The sequence below is a fragment of the Mirounga angustirostris genome, unplaced genomic scaffold, assembly GCF_029215605.1.
Source record: "Mirounga angustirostris isolate CCGP_5_RB_7025 unplaced genomic scaffold, mMirAng1.0.hap1 SCAF_1, whole genome shotgun sequence".
Classification (NCBI taxonomy): Eukaryota; Metazoa; Chordata; class Mammalia; order Carnivora; family Phocidae; genus Mirounga; species Mirounga angustirostris.
Genome location: NW_026991709.1, coordinates 60603816 through 60626512, shown reverse-complemented (window position 1 = coordinate 60626512; position 22697 = coordinate 60603816). Strand labels below are relative to the sequence as shown.

General features: G+C 39.7%; 1 protein-coding gene across 1 annotated transcript in view; it reads left to right on the top strand.

Annotated features, from left to right (window-relative positions):
- LSAMP (limbic system associated membrane protein) overlaps window positions 1-21678 on the top strand; it is a 658124-nt gene extending 636446 nt beyond the window's left edge. The window contains exon 7 of the mRNA XM_045902916.3: window positions 13833-21678. Within this exon, the coding sequence (XP_045758872.1) occupies window positions 13833-13930 (98 nt within the window). The 3' untranslated portion in view covers window positions 13931-21678. The remainder of the gene's footprint in view (window positions 1-13832) is intronic.
- Window positions 21679-22697: the final 1019 nt, after the last annotated feature.

The following is a 22697-nucleotide window of genomic DNA, read 5'->3' as shown; positions in this document are numbered from 1 at the left end:
GGTTTCCCTTGTGTCCCTTCCAGGATTTCCAGTGAGAGTTCCCCTTTTATAAGTTTGTCTCTTTTTAATGAAATGAGCATTTAAAACATTTTTTTCCTGATGCTCTTTACTGTAGAACACTTGGTTTCCAGGGGATTGGTCCATAAATTCACGAGAATAAACAGTGAGTCTCAAATATTTTCTTAGAAGACTTTATTTAGTTGAGAGAGAGAGAGAGCGTGCGCACGAGCAGGGGGAGGGGCAGAGGGAGAAGCAGATTCCCCGCTGAACAGGGAGCCCGATGTGGGGCTTGATCCCAGGACCCTCGTGGGGCTTGATCCCAGGACCCTCGGATCATTCCTGGGATCAGGACTTGAGCCGAAGGCAGACGCTTAACCGACTGAGCCAACCCAAGCGTCCCTGTGAGTCTCAGATATTTTATTCACATTATACATTAAGAAATTATGTCAGCATTAATTTTGTTTGGGCTTATTCTTTCTTTCAATTAGAAGTTATCACCATATGCCCAGAGTGACAAATATTTGGCTAAATCTTTCATGGCTCCAACTCACTCCTAAATAGCATCAAACACATGAAGTCCATTTTAGGCCAACTGTTAAGGGGAAAAGCCCTCAGAATTATTTGAAAGTAAAGTGTAAGATTCCTTTCATGACCTGAAGTTAGCTAAGGGAAGCCAACATCCTTCCTCAAATACTGATGACATGCTAAGACTTCTTAGTCTCCCCCAGCCAGTTTGAAATATTCTCTTAGTAGTTAGGATATTAGCCCACCTATAAACTAACTAAAAAAATTAGAAATCAGGATACCTGACTGGCTCTGTCTGCAAAGTATGTGACTCTTGATCTCAGGGACATGAGTTCAAGCCCCATGATGAGTGTAGAGGTTACTTTAAAAACAAACAAACAAAAAACACAGCAACAATAGGAAAAAAAAAAAAAACCAACACAAAACAAAGCAGGAATAGCCTTAAGGTTAAGGTTTAGACCTATTTCTCTCTTTTGGCTTTTTCCCCCTGAACTACGCCCAGAATGGTTACTGTGATTCTCAGAGAACATTACTCCAGAGGTATTAGGCATTAGGGTTTGTACAACATGAATATAGTAAGTAGGAGAAAATAAAAAAAACTCTAACAATCTAAACAGAAATCACAGGCATATCTTTTTGTATGTCAAAAAAACAATAATAATAATACTTGTAAGTAGAAGTTGCCTAAAGTCTCTGAGTGGAGAAACCTGCGAGAAAGAAATTAATAACTTTCTAAGCTTGAAAGCGGCTTTGAAAATTGAATTAATTAATGTCCTGCTTTTAAGCCACTATAATAATAAGGGTTTTGTTTTTCAAAACTGTGACCAAAAAATAAAAATAAAAGGCAGAGCACCTAAAACATAAATTCCCATCGAAGAACCTTAAAAATGTTATGCTTCAGGTCTTCATCATCAGTGAAAGAGGAAGAGGCAGCACGTCAAATCTTCTTCATTTCCTTTATTAAATTTTTTAAGGATTTTAACCCCATGCCTCTCTCCCTTGTTCCAGGCAACTGGAGGGTAAAATCCCCATTGAATTTGGACCTTCCCTCTCTTCTGAGCATACAGTCTTACTAGATCTCCCAGAAGGAAAAAAAAAAACAAAAAACAAAAAACAAAAAAACAGTGCAATTAATTATTTTAAAGTCCTCAAACTAACATGTCATTTTCAAAACCTAAAGTGCATCAGATGACTAGCCTTATACAAAGAGTTGTGCCGTACACAACGGAAGAGGGAATATTCCCTTGTTCAGATGGCGGTGGCAGATTAGAAAGTGAGCCATTCATGTTCAAGTAAACATGGAACTAGAACAACCATACACAAATGATATAGACCCCAAAGCTCTGTACATCTTACCTGGGGCAGGGAATGAGTGCTTAGAAGCAGGGAGTTCGAGGTAAGTGGTTAAGAGTCAAGAGTCAAAGCACTGAAAATCAATTCTCTTTATGGATTTGTTGTACCCTCATCTTGACTGTACCAGATAGAACTCAAAGAAGACAAAATGCCATAATTGCTCAGAAACATAGACTTGAACATTCCCTAGGGCAATAAGGGATTTTCCAAACTGTAAACTCTGTAGAGTTTCCAGAGATGCATTTCTCTCACTCTCATATCACTCACTTCAATTTCTGGGCAGAGAGAGAGGCAGAGAGAATGAATCACACCACATTGTGGAAGATGAGAGGTAAGAGGTCTTCTGGTCTTTGAACAATAAAAGAAGCTAGGGTTTCTATTTTCTAAGGTTTCAATTTTCATTAGTCAAGAGGATATTCTCTTTTTTATTTCTTTTTTCTTTTTTTAGAGAGGGAGAGATGGGAGCAAGGGGCAGAGGGAGAGGGAGAGAATCTTAAGCAGGTCCTACGCCCAGTGCGGAGCCCAACTTAGGCCTCAGTCTCACGACCCTGAGATCATGACCTGAGCTGAAATCAAGAGTCAGACACTTAACCAACTGAGACACCCAGGCGACCCCAGTCCAGAGGATATTCTTAAGTAAACCTCAACCACCCAGAAAATTTTCTACCTGACCGAATTTGGGGACTGATGAAAGGACTTCCTCATCCCATTTGGCTCTCCAAATGCCTGATTTCCCAGCAAAAATTTTGCCTTTCCACCAAGGCATGGTGTTTCCAAAAGAAGAACAGAATCTTCCTCTACCTAGAATCCTAGCTAGGATAGATCTTGAGGTCCTAAATGATTCAAGTGCTCTTTCATTTTTTCATTCCTTCATCCACTCATCTATGCATGGGCATTTATTCAGCAAATCTATTGGACACCTACTCCATGCTAGAGAAATCATGAGCTGAGACTACACTAGTGAACAAGGAAGACACGGTCTATGCCAACTGAGAGGCTGAATCAGCTCTTTCCGATGCTGCGTGTTTGTCTAACATGGATGGGTATAAAGAATCTGAAAGTTAAAAGTCAAAAGACAGGTTAGAATAAATGTGTCATGACACTTGCCTTTTCTAGTACTAAATTCTTTCCCCCATTGCCTCCTTGTACCCCATCAGCAGGAACTAAAGTCTAAGCATTTGGCAATAATGCTTCTAGAGAATTCTAGAACTTTCTGTGTACTAAACTCACCCACAAAGTTTTGTTCATTGTATTGCTACAGTAGATTTATCTTTTTATTCTTTGGACTTGCACTGCCATGCTTACTTGTTAAATGTATTTGCTAAAGCATGTACTTTTCGTACCTTTATACCTAAGAGGTATAAAAATCATAGGTTTCAACTGTATTCTAATGAGTGTGTCCAGTAAATCCCTACAGAAATAATATCCTTGCCAAGTCAGTTTTACTCAAGAATTTGGAATCACCTTAGCACTACAAAGGGAAGAATAATTCTCAGTTGCTTAAGGACAACAATTTTTTTTTTCTTTTCTGTAAGAATAGGAAAGACTCCTTTTGGAAATGTAGCATTTCGTGCTGGCTCTGACTGAAAAAAGTTTTTAATTTTCCCACTATTGCCACCTGGTGGACAAAGGCAATTTCTTTAGACAGCATATAGGAACATATCTTTGTATTACCACAAGATGGCAGCACACAACCAAGTTTTCAAAATGCCAGGCTCAAAACATTCAAGGTTTTGCTTCTCAAAACAGAATGTTCTATTCCAACAGAGAGGATGAATAGGAAATAATGGTACAAAATAAGCACTCTGTTTTGTTTTCCTAAAGATAAATGGAATTCCAAGTCTTGAGATCATTAGTGTTTCAATCAAAAAGAATGAAATGTTGCCATTTTCAACAACGTGGATGGGACTAGAGGGTATTAAGCTAAGCATAGTAAGTCAGTCGGAGAAAGACAAATATCATATGATTTCACTCGTATCTGGAATTTAAGAAACAAAACTGATGATCATAGGGGAAGGGAAGGAAAAATAAAATAAGATAAAAACAGAGAGGGAGGCAAACCATAAGAGACTCTTAGCTGTAGAGAACAAACTGAGGGTTGCTAGCGGAGGAGGGGGTGGGGGAGATTGGCTAGAGGGGTGATGGACATTAAGGAGCGCACTTGTTGGGATGAGCACTGGGTGTTGTATGTGGGTGATGAACCACTGGTTCTGCTCCTGAAACCCCAGTGCTGCACTGTTTGTTAACTAACCTGAATTAAAAAAAAAAAAAAAAAAAAAAAATCATTAGTGTTTCACAAACCGGTTTATTTATTGCAATAGGGAGGGCTTCCTAAAATTTAACTCATAACCTAGTTTGCTTTTAAAGTTATTTCAAGCAAATGCATATTTTTTATTTGATTTTTTGTGCTATTTTCTTCATAGAGTATAATATTTGGACAATGTTTTAAAATCCTTCTTTTAATGAACACTTTTTAATGAATTAGCAGGGGAGTTTCTATTCCCTAAGAGAAATATTTAGACATGTAGACTCTTATCCAGGCCAGTGTCACTGACTGGTTCACCCAGGCATATTGCTGGTTTTCTCCTGACCAAAATGCTGCCTGGTCAGTCTGCCTCCCTATCACTTCAGTGTGCTAACATCTCTTGATGTTTCGTTCATCCTTACTGCTGCAGTAGATTTTTTTGTTATTATTATTCTTTGGATCTGCACTGCCATAGCTTCCTTGTTAAGATATATTTTTCTCTTTTCCACCAAACTGACAGTCCTCTCTAAAGGGGATTTTACCACAAATCTGATAACAATAACTCTCATTCATTGAGCACTTACTATGTATCTAGCAGCATTCTGAGTACAGTATGATAATTAGTTTATCTAACCAGTAGCATGAATTTATAAGGAGCATGTTGATTAAATTTGTTTTACAGATAATGAAACTTAGGCAAAGAGAGGTTGAGTGATATTTTCTAGCTTAAGCAGAACCATTGGTCTTCCTGCCTGCCCAGGTTCCCGAACACTTGCTTGGAATTATTCCCATGAGGCCTGTGGATCAGGGATGGAGCAGGGGAAACCAAGTATTCTTGACATAAAGATGGTCCCGTTAGGGATCTAGGCCTCTTTGGGTGAAAAACAATCATTCCATGACCTTGTAGCACCCTTATAAATTCCAAAGAATGATAAATTGAAAGATTTGACCAAAGAAAGAAGGGAAATTGCCCTTTGCACAAGAGCAGAGCCAAACTGTCCCCAGTTGATACTGAATCATTGAAATATCCCAGCGAGAACCCTGAAGTTATATAGGCTATAGTTCCATAGCCTTACATTCCTAAAAACACCAGAGGGGCATTGTAGGATAGTGGAAAGGTTCTAGTTGGAGAAGTGAGAGCCCTAAATTTCAGTCTCAGCTTTACTCTGACCCTGGGTAACTGATCAGACAATTCTAAGTACGTTCTCTACAGTGCCTTTTCAACAATTTTTAAGGCAACATATTTATTTCAAAGAAAAGTAGTCAGAGTAGGTATTATGAAAGAAAATAAGTGGCAGTGTGTTTAATATACAATTGAAACATCAGTAGTCTGATGATCAGCATAGTCAATAGGTAGAGTTGTTTTATAAACAAAACAGTGATTTTTTTTTTTTTTATCTTGATGGAATCTGGCTTCACTTCTGGAGTAAGAGTGACATTGGTTTCTGGCTTCTGCTAAGAGAGGAACAGAATTCTCACTACATCCTTCTGTACAGGCTTCCACACAGAAGACTTCAATTACCTGTGCAAGGAACAGACTAACTCTTCAAAGACAGAAGAACAGGTTCCAGTGGCTTTGAGCATCTTCAGAAGTGCAGCTAGAGGCCCACCAGCAATCATCATACACAAGAACATTCACACTAGGATCCCCCAACCCACATCTAACCAGTTTAGGCAGACTGTCCTTATGTGTAGATACAGCTTGCTGTTGGGAGCAGCCTGGCTTACATGCTGTTTGAGGGCTTCTCCTTGTGACCTCCTTTGGATAGACAAATGGAAAATCTGTGAAGGAAATAGACTGCACCGAACCCCAGAAATTTTGCAGACCTAATTCTGAAGATCTTTGTGCTAAATCAGGTCATAAGTTAGCTACTCAGGCTCTTGTTGTTTTAACAGTCTCAGGCTCTGTTAGGAGGATGCTTGGCCTATATTTATTTTTCTCATATTTCAGTGATTCTAAATCTGCTCTGGCCCATTGTGCATTCAGAGTGCCTTCATGCATTGGCCATACTACAAGAGGGAACAGGAGCAGAGACAGCCCTGCTTCCTTGGAACTCACAGTCCAGTAGCGAAGACAAGCATTAATCAAAACATCAGACAAAGGTATTTAAAATTAAAACTGAGATGAGTGTCATGAAGGAGAGCAGAGCTTATAAGAAAGGGACTTAATTTTACTAAGGAGACTAAGGAAGACTTCCCTAACTTCTGAAGGATGAGTGGGATTTCTAGTAGTGATAACATTGGGCCATTAGCCCTACAACAACAACAAAAAACATGATCCCATGGAGAAGGAAGGAAGGCTTGTGGGCTGGGATGCAGAGATGATGAGGCTGGAGAGATAAGGGAGGAGAGCCATGGATGCCATGCTAAGGATTTGGGTCCTTATCCTGGAAGACGCAAGAAAGCATGAACAATTTTCAAGCAGGACAATGAGGTAACCAGATGTCCAATTCAAAAAGCTCTCTTTAGCTTCAGAGTTCAGTCACTTTACTTCCTTAGTGAAAGTGTGTTATTGGGGGTGCAAGGTCATGTCCTGATCACAGAGAAGACAATCCATATCCCACAGCCATGGTTTGGGCTCCTATATCTAACTTACCATTCAGTTGGTCCTGAAAATCAAAGTGGTAGCCTATGGAAATTTTCCACATTTACTTCTAAAGATCTAACAGTACTGTTGTTTAGTTGATAAAGTTACTCAAAAGGGAATTCATGTGTTTGACCACTATGAGCTCTTCCAACCCTGAGATTTATACATTTAACAAGTATTTATTGAACACATACTGCATGTCAGACTCTAATCTCGGCACAGAAATACAATGGTTGACAAGTCAGACGCCATTCCTGACCTCACAGAACATTTATTCTGATGGAGGAGATAAACTTTAACCAAGCAAATAAGTAAATTTATAAAATGATACCAACTAGTGATAAATGCTAAGAATATTAATAAAACAGGGTGGAGGAATAGAAAGTGACCTAGGGTACCATTTTGATAAGGTGATGGGAGAAGTTCTTCCTGAGTTGGTGTCCTTGCAGTAGAAATCTGAATGAAATGACTGTGTGGGCCATGCAGAGATCTGGGGAAGAAACATGGCAAGCACATAAAACAACAGGTGCACAACTTGTAAAGCTGGAAAGGGTTTAGTATGTTAGGAGAAAAGCAAGGTCTGCTGGCTTGAGTGGAGTAAACCAGGGGCAAAATGGCAGGAGGCGGTCCGAGGCCAGACACATTCTATCATCCCATTAAATTGCAGTCAAAAGTACTTCTACATGCCATTCTCAGGGTTCTTGTACTTGTCTATACACATAACACGTAGCATCAAGCGTTTGTAGTTGGAAATTATTTTTGCCCCCTCCAACTGAACAACATTTGTTCCAACAAAACAATCTCTTTCCGTGTGCCTTTCTTTCGATCTCTACCAGTACGTGTTCCTGTTAGAATGTTCTTTCCACCTTTTGTCCCATTCTCCTTTCAGTGGAGAGTACCAGATTACCTTTGTGCTTATTCTCAATTGATAAAAAAAAATTTATCTGTTTTTTTTGTTTTGTTTTGCTAAATGTTTCTTTTTTAGAGATTGGCACCACCGTGCACTTCAAGCAAAAAGGTATGGTTCTTATTTCTGATTACCTACTGTATGTTAAAATTAAGATTTCTTAGCCATATATTGGAGTCTTATACCCTTGAGTTTATTTCATCTCAATAATTTGTGATAATAATTTCCATAACATATTTGCCACTATGTTTCCCAGATTGTGAACTTTCTCAGTCACAAAAAGCCCTGATCCAACCTATGACCCCTATGTCACTTTTGACAGCTATTCCTTTTTAAATCTCTGGAACTGAACAAGTTATCCCCCTCCCACTTTCCATATCCTAAGTGGCCATGGTTAACCCTTGCTGAGCGGCACTTTTGGTAATGTTCCCTGCCCAGTGACTGGGCTCTCGTAAGAGACAGAGAGCCTACTTACTGTCCCTTGTTGGCTATTAAAATAGATACATTGCTAAAGGAAATAGAGTAGCATCTCCTAAAATGAAGCATTGAACAGTTAATATTCTCCCTGCCTCAGTCTTCTCACAGGTCTTCCTGTAACCTCCCCCTTCTGCAGTACACCCAGCTGCTGGGGTCTCCCAGGAACAGCACCACATGCATCCAAACAATGACCAATTCTGAGGTGCCCTCTTTACAAGTCCAACATAAATCCTTAACAGTATCTGTCCCCAGACCTGTATGGCCAGACAACAGCCTCCTTAAGTCCTCATGGCCACTCACTTGGATTGGTAATTGTCTCGTATGAAGATGTTTTCTTCTCTGGGCCCCAAAGGGGATGAGACAACCCAAGTCATTCTCAATTGTGAAAACCTATTCTTGTGGGACTTAGACCCTACCAGTGACCAGCATCCACAGAGATTATGTACACTTTGTTGCTTACTCCCAGGAAAGGGTCAGCACCTTGTTTATGGCCAGCTCTAGCAAGTCTTCACATAAGGCAGCAGAGACGAAGCCACCAGAAATACATACATTGAACCAAGATCATTTGAGGCAAGAAGGTGTAAACCCGTGTCCCTTTCAGCCCTTCTTCTCTCCCCAATGCCATGATTATCAATTACATGTGAATTTTAAGCGGCTAGTGTTAGTGGAACATATGAAATCTTAGGGTGTTGGAGAAATAGGGCGTAGGGTTTTATTTCAAAGACCACTGAGATAAATTCCTAGTGTCACCCAAAGGAATTCTTAGTATTGGCCTACAATTTCAAAATTTTGTATGCCAAATATATGATGCTGTTTTGTTGGAGAAGATGTGATGGACTTTACGGTGAGAATACTTTAGGCTTATTCAAGACTCACTTTATACAGAGGGGAGATAATACATAAAGAATTATGTAGGAGGAACCCAAATTTAATGCTAAGACATTGCTCAAATTAAACATCAATTTATCCCCTCTCCTATGCTCCAGCCTGGAGAATATAGGCTTTAATCCTCAATTCCATCCTGCAGAGGAAGCTGTACTGCTGAACATAGAGAGCAGGTGGCGCCAAAGTCAATCTTATCAGGCTTCCCTTTAAACATGGCTTTCCAGGACAAGGAAGGGCTTTAGCCTGCACATTTACATATTATCTAAGAGAGATTTTAGAAGATTGTTTTTCTCCTTTGCTTAACAATTGTTTTGTATTCGAGTTTTTGTTTTATTTTCAGTCACTCGGTCAGTCCTTAATAGTTCTAAGAAGAATTCAAATTAAACTTACCTGGTCTTTCTTCTTTCCTTGCATGGCTCAACTACATACAGGAATAAAATTATTATTGACCTTGATTCCTTAGTGGCTGAAAGGAATGCCCGAGGATCCCTAAAGCTGTGATTAATGTTTTGTTTTGTTTTAAGGATGATTATTTTGAATAAATCTAGTCCTAAATCTAGGAATGAGCCCTAAGTACTCAGGAGAAGCAACAGAAATGCATTGGCTAGATTCGAATGAATCACAAAGTGTCTCCAAGTGCATGCTCTCTAAAGCAGGTGCTGGAAAATCACATTGTACTTTCTTTGAGATTTTACTGAAAGACAATCAATTGGCTGCGCTGTGCATCTTGCATCAAATTCGTGTAGAGACTTGCTGAAAATTCTCATATCCCGCAATTTCAGGATGCTTTATCAACCTTGTCCTTAATCACAGATTCCCTTGTAAAAGCATTGTTGTGGCAAAGTGCAGTCCAACATTCACCTTGATACAGAGTCTCACTTATCATCCTGTCCCAAGGTTGAGAACCTTGACCTGGGTGTGTTGAGTCAAGATTCTCAATCTTGCGGGCGCCTGGGTGGCTCAGTTGGTGAAGCGACTGCCTTCGGCTCAGGTCATGATCCCAGGGTCCTGGGATGGAGTCCCACATCGGGCTCCCTGCTCGGCGGGAGGCCTGCTTCTCCCTCTCCCACTCCCCCTGCTTGTGTTCCTGCTCTCGCTGTCTCTGTCTCTGTCAAATAAATAAATAAAATCTTAAAAAAAAAAAAAAAAGATTCTCAATCTTGCAACAGCTGAATTTTGCCCCTTCGGGTCAAACTTTATTTTTTTTTTTTTTAAGATTTATTTATTTATTCATGAGAGACAGAGAGAGAGAGGCAGAGGGAGAAGCAGGCTCCCAAGGAGCAGGGAGCCCGATGTGGGACTCGATCCCAGGACCCTGGGATCATGACCTGAGCCGAAGGCAGACGCTTAACCATCTGAGCCACCCAGGTGCCCTCGGGTCAGACTTTAAAAGCCTTGACCCAATTCACAAGCTGATGCCTTTGATTCAGAGGTATTTCATGTTTTTCTGTAATCCAAGCTTCTATAGTTAATAGCAATGATGATGATGCTACCATTTATTGAATGTTTACTAGATACCACACATATAAGTGCTCACACACACACATAAACACATACAGAATGTGGCTAAATGCCAAGATATGATTTTTGTCTGTTGTATGAAAAACATGTAACAATTTTTGAATTGTGGTTCTATTTGCCCATCTATTCTTAAGGCTAATTTATGTTTACAGACTCTTGCTTTCATTATATCTGTCAGTATATAAAAGCACTTGCTGAGCCTGGCCATCTGGTGTGGGAAATAAGATTTATCATTTGCATTTCCACAAATAAGCAGAAATTTCATAACTATGAACTAAAACATAATTAATGATTTTGCTGATTATTCTTCCCTGAAATAGCCATTAACTGAAGTAGTCTCCTATGCAGTCCTATATATCTATAATTCCATACACACTTGTGATGATGTTCCAACTATCATTCATTTACCCTTGCATTTTTTTTCAAGCTATTTATTTACTCTCAAAACCAATTATGAAAAGAGCAAGTCATACAAGCACATCAAATAGCTATATGAGAGCACTTAATAAATAATAATTGATAGAAGTGAAGATATCCTTAACAGATCCATGAAATGCATTTCAAATATATAATAATAATTCTACTAAGGATAAAATTAAGATTATTAGCACAGTCATACTGGGATTCCCTACACATATCATATACTAGCATGTGAAAGTAACAGTTAATTCTCAATTGTATCTATTAAAAGGCCAATAATATGTGTGTACGTATATCATATTTGTATATATGAGTATGCATATAATATATACTTCTCTTTGTATCTGCGGATATATGTGTGTACATACATTAGCAAGAATGTTATATGTGAACATATTTATTTAGGTTCGTATATGTATATATTGTATTTTTCAATGATGGAATTTTTGCTTTCTCAAATACTTACTGCTCTTCAAATAAAATGATAAGACTAGGCTTTTTAGACTTCCCCGGGTACCACTCAACTCCAAGATGTCTGAAAGATAATCTAGCCTGTCCCAGCACTAAAAGTGAGGTTAAGGACAGAGGCAAAATTAGACTCTTTCTAAAAACGTTCTGTTTCACACTATCCCTAGGGCAAAACAAAAATCATTTTTGCTTGGTCCTGTGAGGCCTCAATCTGTGTGTAGTCTTTCTCTGTTTTGGAAGCTGTCCTGACCCACTAATCCAAGTAAATGCCATTTAAAGCATATAGAGGAATTAAAATGATAGGGAAATGCATTACCATCTGGCCAGAAGCCCCCGGGAGTTGCCACTGAGAGAACTTAAAGGTCACAAAGGCCAAAAAGGATGGTGGTGAAGGGTGTGAAGGGTGGGCTATGAAAAGCATGGAGCTGAGACTCTGAATACCTGTATTCTAGTGCTCGGTCAACAATTCCCATCAGGTGCTTTTTGCAGAATACATGATCTTCTTGAACCTAAATTCCTCATGAAAGGCATGAACCCGAAGGTAGCAGAAGTGTCTTTTATTAATACAATCCTATAGCCACTCAGAAACTTAAAGAATTGACTGATTGAATATTTAAATTGTTTACTCTGTATCTCCGTAGCTTTCCAGATAATAAAGCTCATTTTCTACCATTTCAAAGTTTGCATATATTCATATTTTTAGAGTAAATAATATTTTTAATATTCTCAAGAAGACATTCTAGTAAAATATATTCTATTGAAAATTGTTTTCAAAGATAATGGTTGCCTCCATGTCGTGTATTGTTTGTTCTGGCTATTGTTTTAAGCACACCCAAAATTCATTTGCTGAACGTTTCACTCCTTCACTGTGGAACTTCACCACATAGTGGTGACAGGCAAAGACTGGAGCCAGCCACCTGGGCCAAAACCCCAGCTCCTCTGCGTACTAGCTCTGTAAGTGTATGCAATGCCTCTTACTATCTCAGTGTAAAAAAGGGTTCATTATAATGCCCGTCTCATAGCATGGTTATATGCTTACATGCATAAAGCATCTGTGACAGTACCTTCTAGTAAGTGCTGTGTAAGTGTCGGTTTTATTTGGTTGTTGTTGCCATTATTTATATAAAACACAGATGAGGAGGACATTCTTGAATTCAACATTTTCCCTGTTATTTGACCTCTGATCTGATATGTTTGTAGACATTTTTGGAAACGTTCGCCTACCAGAGGACGCTTCCGTTGCACATGCAAACCATCATAGGTTTAAACACACACTCGCGCACACACGCACACGCACACTCACATGCACATTCATTCACACACATTGATCAGCATATGTGCCCTCAAAACTGCAAAGTGAACCAAAATTAGTCACATTGATTTATCTTTCGAACATCATTGTCTAAGCATACAGTCTTAAATCTAAAATCTTTGTTGTGAAAAAGACTAACATTTTCTTCTTGTAATGGATCTATATGAACAGAACTATACAGAAGGAGAAAATGGAGCAAGCAAAGCATAGGAGACAAGCTCTTGGGGCCTGCATTTTCTGCCCCAATTCTCTCCTTTCTGTCAACACACATATGCCTTCTCCACTTTCTTCTCCATTCCAGTCTGCTTCTTAGATCCACACCCACATGCCCAAATTGTGTCCACGTTGGGAAAACTAAGGTGGCAGTGGGAAACATAGAGGCTGCCACTCCTGGGGAAATTCCGGGCAAGTCCCAGCCTCAGTCCTGCTTCTGGTCTGGACCCGCCTCCTAACCTCCCTAGGTTTGGTTGTCGTCGTTGTTGTTGTCCCTGCTGCCTTTGCTTTTGATCTTTAAAGTTGTCACATGAAGAGTTGGGACCAGATGATTCCCAACTACCTCTTAAGACTCTACAAGGAGTTGGCTTATTTTCCACCTTGCAGCTCAGGGGCCATTCAGCCATAAGTGTTCCTTGGAAGCAATTCCCCTTCCCATTAACAAATAAATAATTACCTCTTCCCCTGAGAAATGAGAGTTTCAGACTGGTCCCATGTTTTATTGATGGAGACCCTGTGATGAATCAGCTGGAGGAGCCCGTGTCTGGCTGCTGAAGGACCCTCACCAATGCTTGGAATCTTAACGAGGGCCGACATCACAGTGCTATGCAGAGCAGAGCGTGTGAGAGGAGGCTGGGTGAAGAGGACCCCCTGCACCAGCACACACATCAGTGATCGCCTTCTCCAAGAGCATTTTATATTCAGAAGTGTTCAACCGCTGATAGCCCTTGAGATGCTTACAACTCAAGGAGAAGCACTTAGGAAAGGCTGGGAGCGCTTCTTGGGCTGTACATAAGCGCACTGACCTTGAGGTGCTGGTACCTGGCCCATTCTTACCTCTGGTACTGTCAGCTGTCAGCTGTAACCTAGAGTGAGGCTGGATGTAACTATTCTCTTTCCTTTCTCTTTTGCATTGCAGGGCCTGGGTCGGTGAGAGGAATAAATGGATCCATCAGTCTGGCCGTACCACTGTGGCTGCTGGCAGCATCTCTGCTCTGCCTTCTCAGCAAATGTTAATAGAATAAAAATTTAAAAATAATTTAAAAAAACACACAAAAATGCGTCACACAGGATACAGAGAGAGAGAGACAGAGAGAGCGAGATGGGGGGAGACTGTTTATTTTACAACTTTGTGTGTTTTTAAATGAAGGGGGAAATAAGAAAACGAAGAAGAAAATACACTTAAAACCATTTTAAAGTCCATCAATAAAAACTTAACTATAAATCAGGGTGGGAAAACTTCTACAAGGATATGTGAATATCGAAGCAAATGTATACTATATAAAGACTACATCGTGCTAAGGACACCCGGATGTTGTAAAAATAGGAGTGAAGAAGTGTCAGATGGATATTAACCCCCCCACACACACTTTATCCTTCCTTCATTCTTTTTCATCTGTGGAGAAAGAAAAAATAAGGTCTTGCCTTTGGTGTTTATATTTCCATCATCTTTTTATTTTGTTCTTCATTTGAGCTGATTCATAGCCATTTCAGACTATCAGTGGAATCCACGCTGGAATCCTGTGTTGAGCCTTTACCTGGCTTTCCTGCCTCCACTATCTCTCCAACTTTTAAGACCATCTCCTCCCCCTCCCGTGTGTTCTATCTCCCCCACATCCATCCCAGAGACTCCCTTTATACCCCCCCATCCCCATAGCTGCTGCTTCTCTTCACCCCCTACCACACCCCCCAGCACTAGTCATGCCGCAAACGCTAGGAAGTGCCATTTTAATTTTCTCCACTGTGCGCGCGTGCTCAAGTCTCTCGCTCTCACGTGGGTGTACATGTGTGTGAGCGTGTGTGTGTCTCTCTCTAAAGCATGCCAAGGGAATGGTCCATGTGTACATAGACTCATTGTGCTGTAGATACTGTCCCGCACTGTAATTGTGAGATGCGGCTGTGACAAGTTGCTGGGGGACATGGTGGGGAAGGAGGCATGGAGCAGAGTCCCCCAACCTCCCCCATGGCTGTCGCATGACATCAGTGTGTATCCACACCAAGCTGTGCCCCTTCTAAGGGCAGAACCTCATATTCCTCCTAGTCCAATCATCAGAACCCAGTCGAGAGTCACTCAGAATATCACTGTAAATGAAAGTGCCTACTATTGACGGGGTGAGCAAACAGTAGAAAGAATCAGTGACGTCAATGAGGTGACCTAGGAGAGAAGGTTTCTGATTTCACTCTTGTTTCATGAGTCTGAGGAATTCATGTATTTCCTGGCTTTTTGCAGGCTTGGACCTGCTCTGCTGCAGGAGTGAGTAGCGTGTGTTGAGTAAATCCCAAGAACCAGGAAGGTCTCCAAGTGTTAACTCCCAATGAAAGGTTGATGAGCCACATGGAGATCCTAAGCAGCCCTGTTGTGCCCCTTCCCTGATCTTCAAATAACACTGCATTTGGCCCATGGATTCCCTTGAGCAGAGATTGTTTCCTATTTCAGATAAAATATAGTGAGAGTGAGCAAGGCAGGAAAAGTAGACAGATGCGCAGGTCCCTACTCCTTTTGTAGAGATGTTGGCAGAGCTCTATACAAAGCATTGACCATAACAAGAAGGAATCCATTCCTTGTGCTCCTTTGCAGATTTTTGTCCTGGTGTTGTAAGATAATACTTTATTTGGTGGCCTGCACAATCTCCTTTTTTGCTCCACTGGTAATGTTTGCAGCACCATTGTTCGCAGTAGTCCATCATTATCCTAGGCCAGGCCGCTGGAATATATTCCACCTTCTCTGCTCACTTTTGGCTTCTGGTTCCTGAAAAAGATACTGTGGGGGGTATGATGTCTAAGTTTACATCGACAAGAGTCATCTGAAATGTGAGTTAGTTCCTTAATCAAAAGAACTGGGAAACTTGTAATAATTTAGGTCAAAGTTGTACGCACACCACAAAGCTTGGTATCGCCACAACACCAGGATTTTCTTAGGAAAGGTTTTGCAGAGAGAGCTGGCTCTCTGTAGATGTCTTTGTCAGGAAACCAACGAGTGCTTTCACTTAAACTATAGGAGGCATTGGAAGTGGCTCAGTTTATGAAAAGACAGAGGATTATTATTGAGGTCACAATTGAATGTATTTCAGAAGAGCCAAATATGGTACCTCCTTTAGTTTTGGAACCTGCAAAATAGCTGTCACAGAATATAAAACAGGAAACATCCTAACTGCAAATAGAAAAAGGAAGGAAGAGAGAAAGGAAGAGAAGAAGAGAGGGAAAAAGTGGAAAAGAGGGAAGGAAGGAAGGAAGGAAGGAAGGAAGGAAGGAAGGAAGGAAGGAAGGAAGGAAGGAAAGGAGGGAAGAAGAAAAGACAGACCTAAAATGTCTACTGATAGATTTCATTAATTGAAGGCTCTTTGCAATGAGCCTTGTCTTTGAGGGTAATGATCTCTTTGATAAGCAACATTTTAAATCTGTTCTAGGGGATTCTATTGTTTGTTCTAGAAAGCTTATTACCAGCCTTCTTTTATGATTGCAGTTTAGACATGAAACTGAAGGGCAAATTGGGCTTGGGGATGGATAAGAGTATTTGTGGCAGATCCTCGCATAGTACAGAAATTCTGATCCCAGAAAGTAGCTACTAAAATATAGGGAAGGTGAGCCATATTCCTATCCAGCATCAGTTTATTGACAATCGGGGTTTCTCTAACATTTTGGTCTTAGTACAGGAATAAAAGTTTATCATCATTGATGATAAATGTTTCCCACATATTGAAGAGCCAGTCACATCCTTAGGTGGAAGCTTTAGAGGAATGCATGCTAATTTAAAGATATATAAGAAAAGAAAAGTAGCAGGAGTTAATTTGGTTTAGTATCAGTTTCAGGAACAGATCCTTGTGGCATGTGACATATTTTAATCATACGCCTACATTTCGTATTGTCTCCACCCTATCATAACGACAAGGTCTTGATTTTATGGAAGGAGATTCTCCGCAGAAAGGAATGTCTGCCTTGTCAACACCATTTGTTCCCTGAGTTTTAATATAATGGACCATATATTAAACATAATTAAACATATATTGAATATTGTGGTGTTTGCATATATCTCTGGCAGGATCTGGGAATTTTAAAAAAATTGTCCTGGCTCCTGTTTCAGAGCAAACATTGGCCCCAGAAATCTTCTAGGTTTGAGAATGTCTCTAAGCAATGTGAAGAATGGAGGAGAACCTAATTTGGAGAAAGGTCAGGAAAAAGGTGGCAGCTGGAGGACTGACACCAAGAAATTGAGTCTGAACATGGGACTTCTTGGAATTTAGTTCATCATATTGCTATAAATCCCTTCAAGAATCTTGTCCATTGGTAATCAAAACTTGAAACCCTGCACTGAAAAGAACCAACTGGTTGGAAATAATACCCTGAGAGGAGTGAAATTCATGAATTAATCTGAATGGCTAATATATTTAATGTCCTCTGTATGCAAAACGGAACTCCACCATTCATAAAACAAAATCCTTAGAACCGACCTTCAGTTAACGAAAGCAGAAATGACCTTGACCAAGGGCACTTCCTGAAGAATGAGAACTACCCTAGGTTTTACAACTGCAGAATTATATCTTCTGTGCAATTAACTGTTCATCAGAAGGTGTTGCCTTGTTGGAGGAACAGTCTTACTTGTTTTGAGACATAAAATCCCTCTGCCCTAAAAGAACTAAGGCTTAGGGAAAAATTGTGTCTTCTGTTGGGGAAGAATTGTCCTATTGACCTTTGCCTTCTCTTCCAAGTCAGACAGACTTCTCCCTTGCCATGGGCATTTTTTTTACTACATATTCAGTCAACTGGGGCTATTCATAGAGACCTTGTAAAAGTACTCGTGATATTCATGTTCTTGGAGACAGAAACACAAATCTGTTTCTCCTCCAAAAATGGACTTACCTCCTTTGCACACAAAAACTAAACTCCTCAGCATGAAATTATTTCTGAGTTATTACCTACCAAGTTGTTAGCTTCTTAACTACTCCAGAGTCACAGTTTCCATCCCCAGGGTGGTTGCGGTTTGACTGTTTCTATTGGCTTGTCTCCCGGAATCTCTCCTTTTGCTTTTTGCAGGCCTTGAATTATTTGTGGAAAAATAATATATATGTGTATGTATTTTTTTTAATCTTATCTTTACAGATGCTATATTTACAATATTGTATGTATTATAAGACAAATCTAGAATAATGGTTAAAAGGAAGAAAAATACTGAATTTGGTTAAAAAAAAAAAGAGCTATGTTTCATTTAGAAAGATACGGAGCCCCATTTTTTCCACTTCGTAATTACTTGTTTAAGAGGAATTTTTTGTGGACCAAGTTCCATGGGATTAACCATGGCCTTATTTTTCTCTTCATCTTCATTAACTTTTTAGCCTGAATTTAGTCTTGGTTACAGGTAACTATCAATTTTTTATAGACATTTAAGTGCAGTGTTATATCTGACCTATAAAAACTATTAATATTTTGAAGACAAATGTTAAACATAGCACAAAAATGGTGAGATAGGACCCTAAATTAAAAAACTCAAATTCAGTTCAGGAAGGCTTCTTCTTTCTTCCGTACTTAAAATATTTCTCTTCCAAAGACTACATTTGCCCCAGTGATGTAAATTTTCCATCATGGTTGGCATAATATCTGTAAACATCTCACTAAATGCAAAATGGAGTTTACATTTATGTGCATACAAGTGGAAGAGAAGTAAACTATTCTCATTTGCATGTAGCTGTGTTGTCAAATGCGGCCAACTGAAATTCAAGAGAGAATTTGTTTTCCCCCAGCAATGTACATCACTTTCCTCTTGGCAAGGAAGCTGGTGTTAACGTTAGGTTTAGGTTTAACATTTACACCAGTGCAAATGTTTATGGATATTATGGAAAACTTATTTTAAAATCTTGATTTCCTTTCAGTGCATTTACATACTGTGTGCTGATTAATAAATTAGGCACCAATCATGTGTAAATCAATGTAAATCACTAGTTTATGTACATAATATAAACTATGTAAACTTCATTTTTCATGCAGTGCCCAGGTTCAGCTAAATCTATGAATCTTAAAGAAAAAAAAATCAAATAAAAACTAAAGCATTTCACAGGTCAGAATGGGAAGGAGTATGACTAATGTCCCGAACAAGAAGGTTGCCTCAGCAAAAGGAAGCAGACCCACAGGAACTATTAAAGGTGACATCCTGCTCAAGTCACAGGAGGCCACCTCTTTGTTCCTGAGGGACCTAAGTGGAGTTTCTCCCAACTGACAGCCACAGCTGTCTCACCTGACCCCAAAGCAAGGGAAATGAGAAGACAGGGAGGAAGGAGTTTTAAGGTCTCATGTATCTGTTGCATCAACTCCCAGTGTCTTCTTGTTACTTCTTACCCACCATCTAGGATGGCTTATTTAAATGGATCCAAGGAGGTCACCTACAGCTTGGTGAGCAAAATATTACTCAGTTTTTATCTTCCATCAGAGAAAGACATTGGGAAAGCTTCTTTTTCATCTTGGTTCTAAGAAATTGTAGGATATAAGAAATATGCTATATCCTTGAGAAATATCTTGCCAAGTTACCCTAGGAAATGATTACTTTTACTTAATCCGATAGACCTATATTTCTACATATCTATCCTGAATATTGCAAATGAGGACATAATTACTTTAATTGGGACTATCTCTCTCAGGCACCTTCTCTTGGAGTCTTTTTGAAGGGTCTGATGTGTTTAAAAGAGTGACATATATGTATTTTCTACAATCTGAACAGCCACAAAGAGCTATCAAAGAGATGACTTTGGGAATCACATGAACTTTCTGCATGGATTGTTATAGAAAGAAACTTAGGTCAAACTGACATTACACTTAAAGTACATTCCTCCACCCAAGATAAATGGCAACTTTAAGGTGAAGCAGAAAGTCAAGAGAATTGGATTCTGGCTAGGGTCTGCCCACAAACAAGCTAGGTGACCTTAAGCAAGTCATTTAACCTTCCTGAGACCTGGTTTTCTCCTACTGAAAGTAAGGAATTTGGATCACATCTCTAAGACCTCTGTCAACTCTAAACTCTGATTCTGAATAAGAATTTCACGCTCATGTAGCATGTGGCCAGCTGGTCATTCCAAGGAGCTGTTTGTCACCTTCAGTTTGGCCTCTGTACCACCTTCATTTCTCGGTACCATCATGCCATCATCTCCATTTCAAAAGCCAAAACGTCTAGAATACAGGGTCCCTGGACTGGTTCTAAAATCCTCTTCTGATCAAAACTTCTTAGCAATGTAGAGAAGGGACACATTCAGATGATATTGAAGGCATTGAAATAGCTGGAGTTGTTTCCTTATAATAAAAAATCAAACTGTTGCACTGTATTCTAATACTCTTTCATAGGAAGGAAAGTAGTCAGATTGAGTATTATGCATGCTGTGCATATGAAAGGAAACATCAGGTTGTTTTTGTTTTTGTTTTTTTCCTCATCCTGGGCCAAGTGCCTCATTTCAGTAAATGTGTGTCCTTGAAAATTCTGCTTGTGCTGATATGGCAGTAGGCATGTTGTCCCGGGCAGGTTCAAAAGGCTGTTCTGTGAGGAAAAAGGCAAGACAATACATTTTGTTTTGTAAGGAATTTCTCATGACATGAGTTTCCCTAAACTTGACTTAGAGGCTGTGAAGTCAAGCAAGTGGACAGAGAGAAAACAAGCCTCATTTTCAAAACGTACAGGTCGACATCATTTAAAGAGGACAAGTTAAAAATAGGACAAAAAGAAACACATTTCAGGAGGTGACAGAGTCGAATACAGTAAGAGTTGTTGTGAAGGCCAAGATCAAATGTGGAAGTTCAGTTCTCTGAGAAGAGGGGACACAGAAATGATGCTTCTCAGGCAGTTAATGAGGAATTACTTTCTTGTGCCATGTTCTGAAGGGATTGAGCACAGGCCCACTTGTTTTAACCCATCGAAGCGTAGCCCCACACTATCTTGGAGGCTCAAATTAGCTTTTTCAATCATTGCCTAGGAGAACAGAAACCATCTGAGTCTCCTGTGTACTGTAGAACAGGGATTATCCATAACTTCCCAGCGTTAGTATTACTTGATAAGGATGTGGGATGTGCTTAGAGCACTTACCAAGCTCTCTTTAAGTGGGAGAATGACCTGCCCATAAGACAACTCCCCATTTTCATGGTTATTTCAGAGGTGTCTCTTTGAGTGGTGCTCCTGGATCTACTCCTACAGCTACATTTTCCTCTGCACAAGCTTTCTCTATGTAAAGCCAGGCACAGTGTAAAAATCTGCTTCTTGCAAATGAAGAAAAAACATGGAGCTACTAGCTTCATGGCATGTGGCAGTAATTCTAAGATATCTGTGGCCTTTTCTGGACCCACTTCCCTAAGTCTTTGCTCTTCACCAGAGAATGTAAATGGTTCATTCTGGTGATTATGGCCAAGTCCTGCTCCCTAAGTATTCACTGGGTTTGAGGGAAGGTTAAAGGGAAAAAGATGCAGGGGGAGAGAAGCATGGGACAAAACCTCTGCCTTCTTTCCCCCCAACCTTGCCTCACCCCTTCCTTATCACCGCTCTACTGAAGGGTGTATAAATCCTGCTCTTGGTTAGAATTCTCCTTATTAACAGTGTTATATACATATAAATATATATATATATAAATATATTCCTTTTTTTCAGCCCTGTAGACATAAACAAAACTTTTCCTTGATGATACAAACACATGGCCATTTTTTATTTGGGTTTTTTTTTGTTGTTGTTCAAAGTTTATTGGATGGATTTTTTTCCCTGGACACTAGCTCTGTGAAGGAAAATAAAAAGCGCAATGTGTGTTTAAAAAAAAAATTAAAATTAAAAAAAGCTTTTTTTCTTTTCTTTTAAAATGTATTTAAATTCTGTTTCTCTCTTCTGTTACTTTACACGTATGAATGCTCTGCTCTTCTGTGATCTTAAAACAAAATGAAATAAATGTGAAAAGGAGACATGTCTTCATTGACCTGAGTCAGTGATCTTGTGGTTGACTGCACTGCCTCTTGGAGGTTGGTTTTCATGAATAAGATAGGAAACGAAGCCAATGATGAAAATAATGTGAAGAAGGGGTGGACAGAATGCCAGAGAATCTCTTGCAGGCTCTATCAGTATCTCTCCTATCACAGAAGGGAATGTGGCATTTATAATAATTGTCTTCAACTAAGCAAAGAGGTTCTCTGCAAGTTTTTTCTTTTTCCCCCTTAAGGGATCATAAGAAAGAGCATTAATTACCATTGGGAAGCTACAGGTAAAGCATTAAGAAGTTTCAGATTGTTATATTTGAATGAGACCTTAGGACATAATCCCCAAAAAAACATTAGGGAGTATACTCTTTCATTAAAGTCTCCATAGTAGGGGTATCTTTAAGGATTGGTTTTAATAAGATCCTACTTGATAGCAATAGAAGGAACAAAGTTACTTTCTAAAGCCACCTATTTTTTTTTTCTACTCGTGAAAAAGAAAGTGTTGTCTATTCTTACTGAGAGCCATTACCTTCACAAAATGCGTCCAGAATCTCTATAGAATTCCTATAGCATTGCACAGGACAGACAGGAGATAGCAGAAGAAAATGAGAAATAAGCAATTCACAATCTGAAGAGGTGAGGTTGGTTCGTTGTACGGGAGAAGTGATTGGGAGGGTCTGAAGTTTGACTCTTAGTAGCCAAATTAGATCAGGAAAAAAGAAGAGAACTGATGCTGAATCAGAGTGTGGCTGAGGGAGAGGGTGAGGAAGTAAGCACTCATGATCAAATCCAATAATCGGCAAAAGGTCTCAGACAGAAGCAAACCCCTGGTCCCCTCTGGTTTAAAGAGACCGTTTAA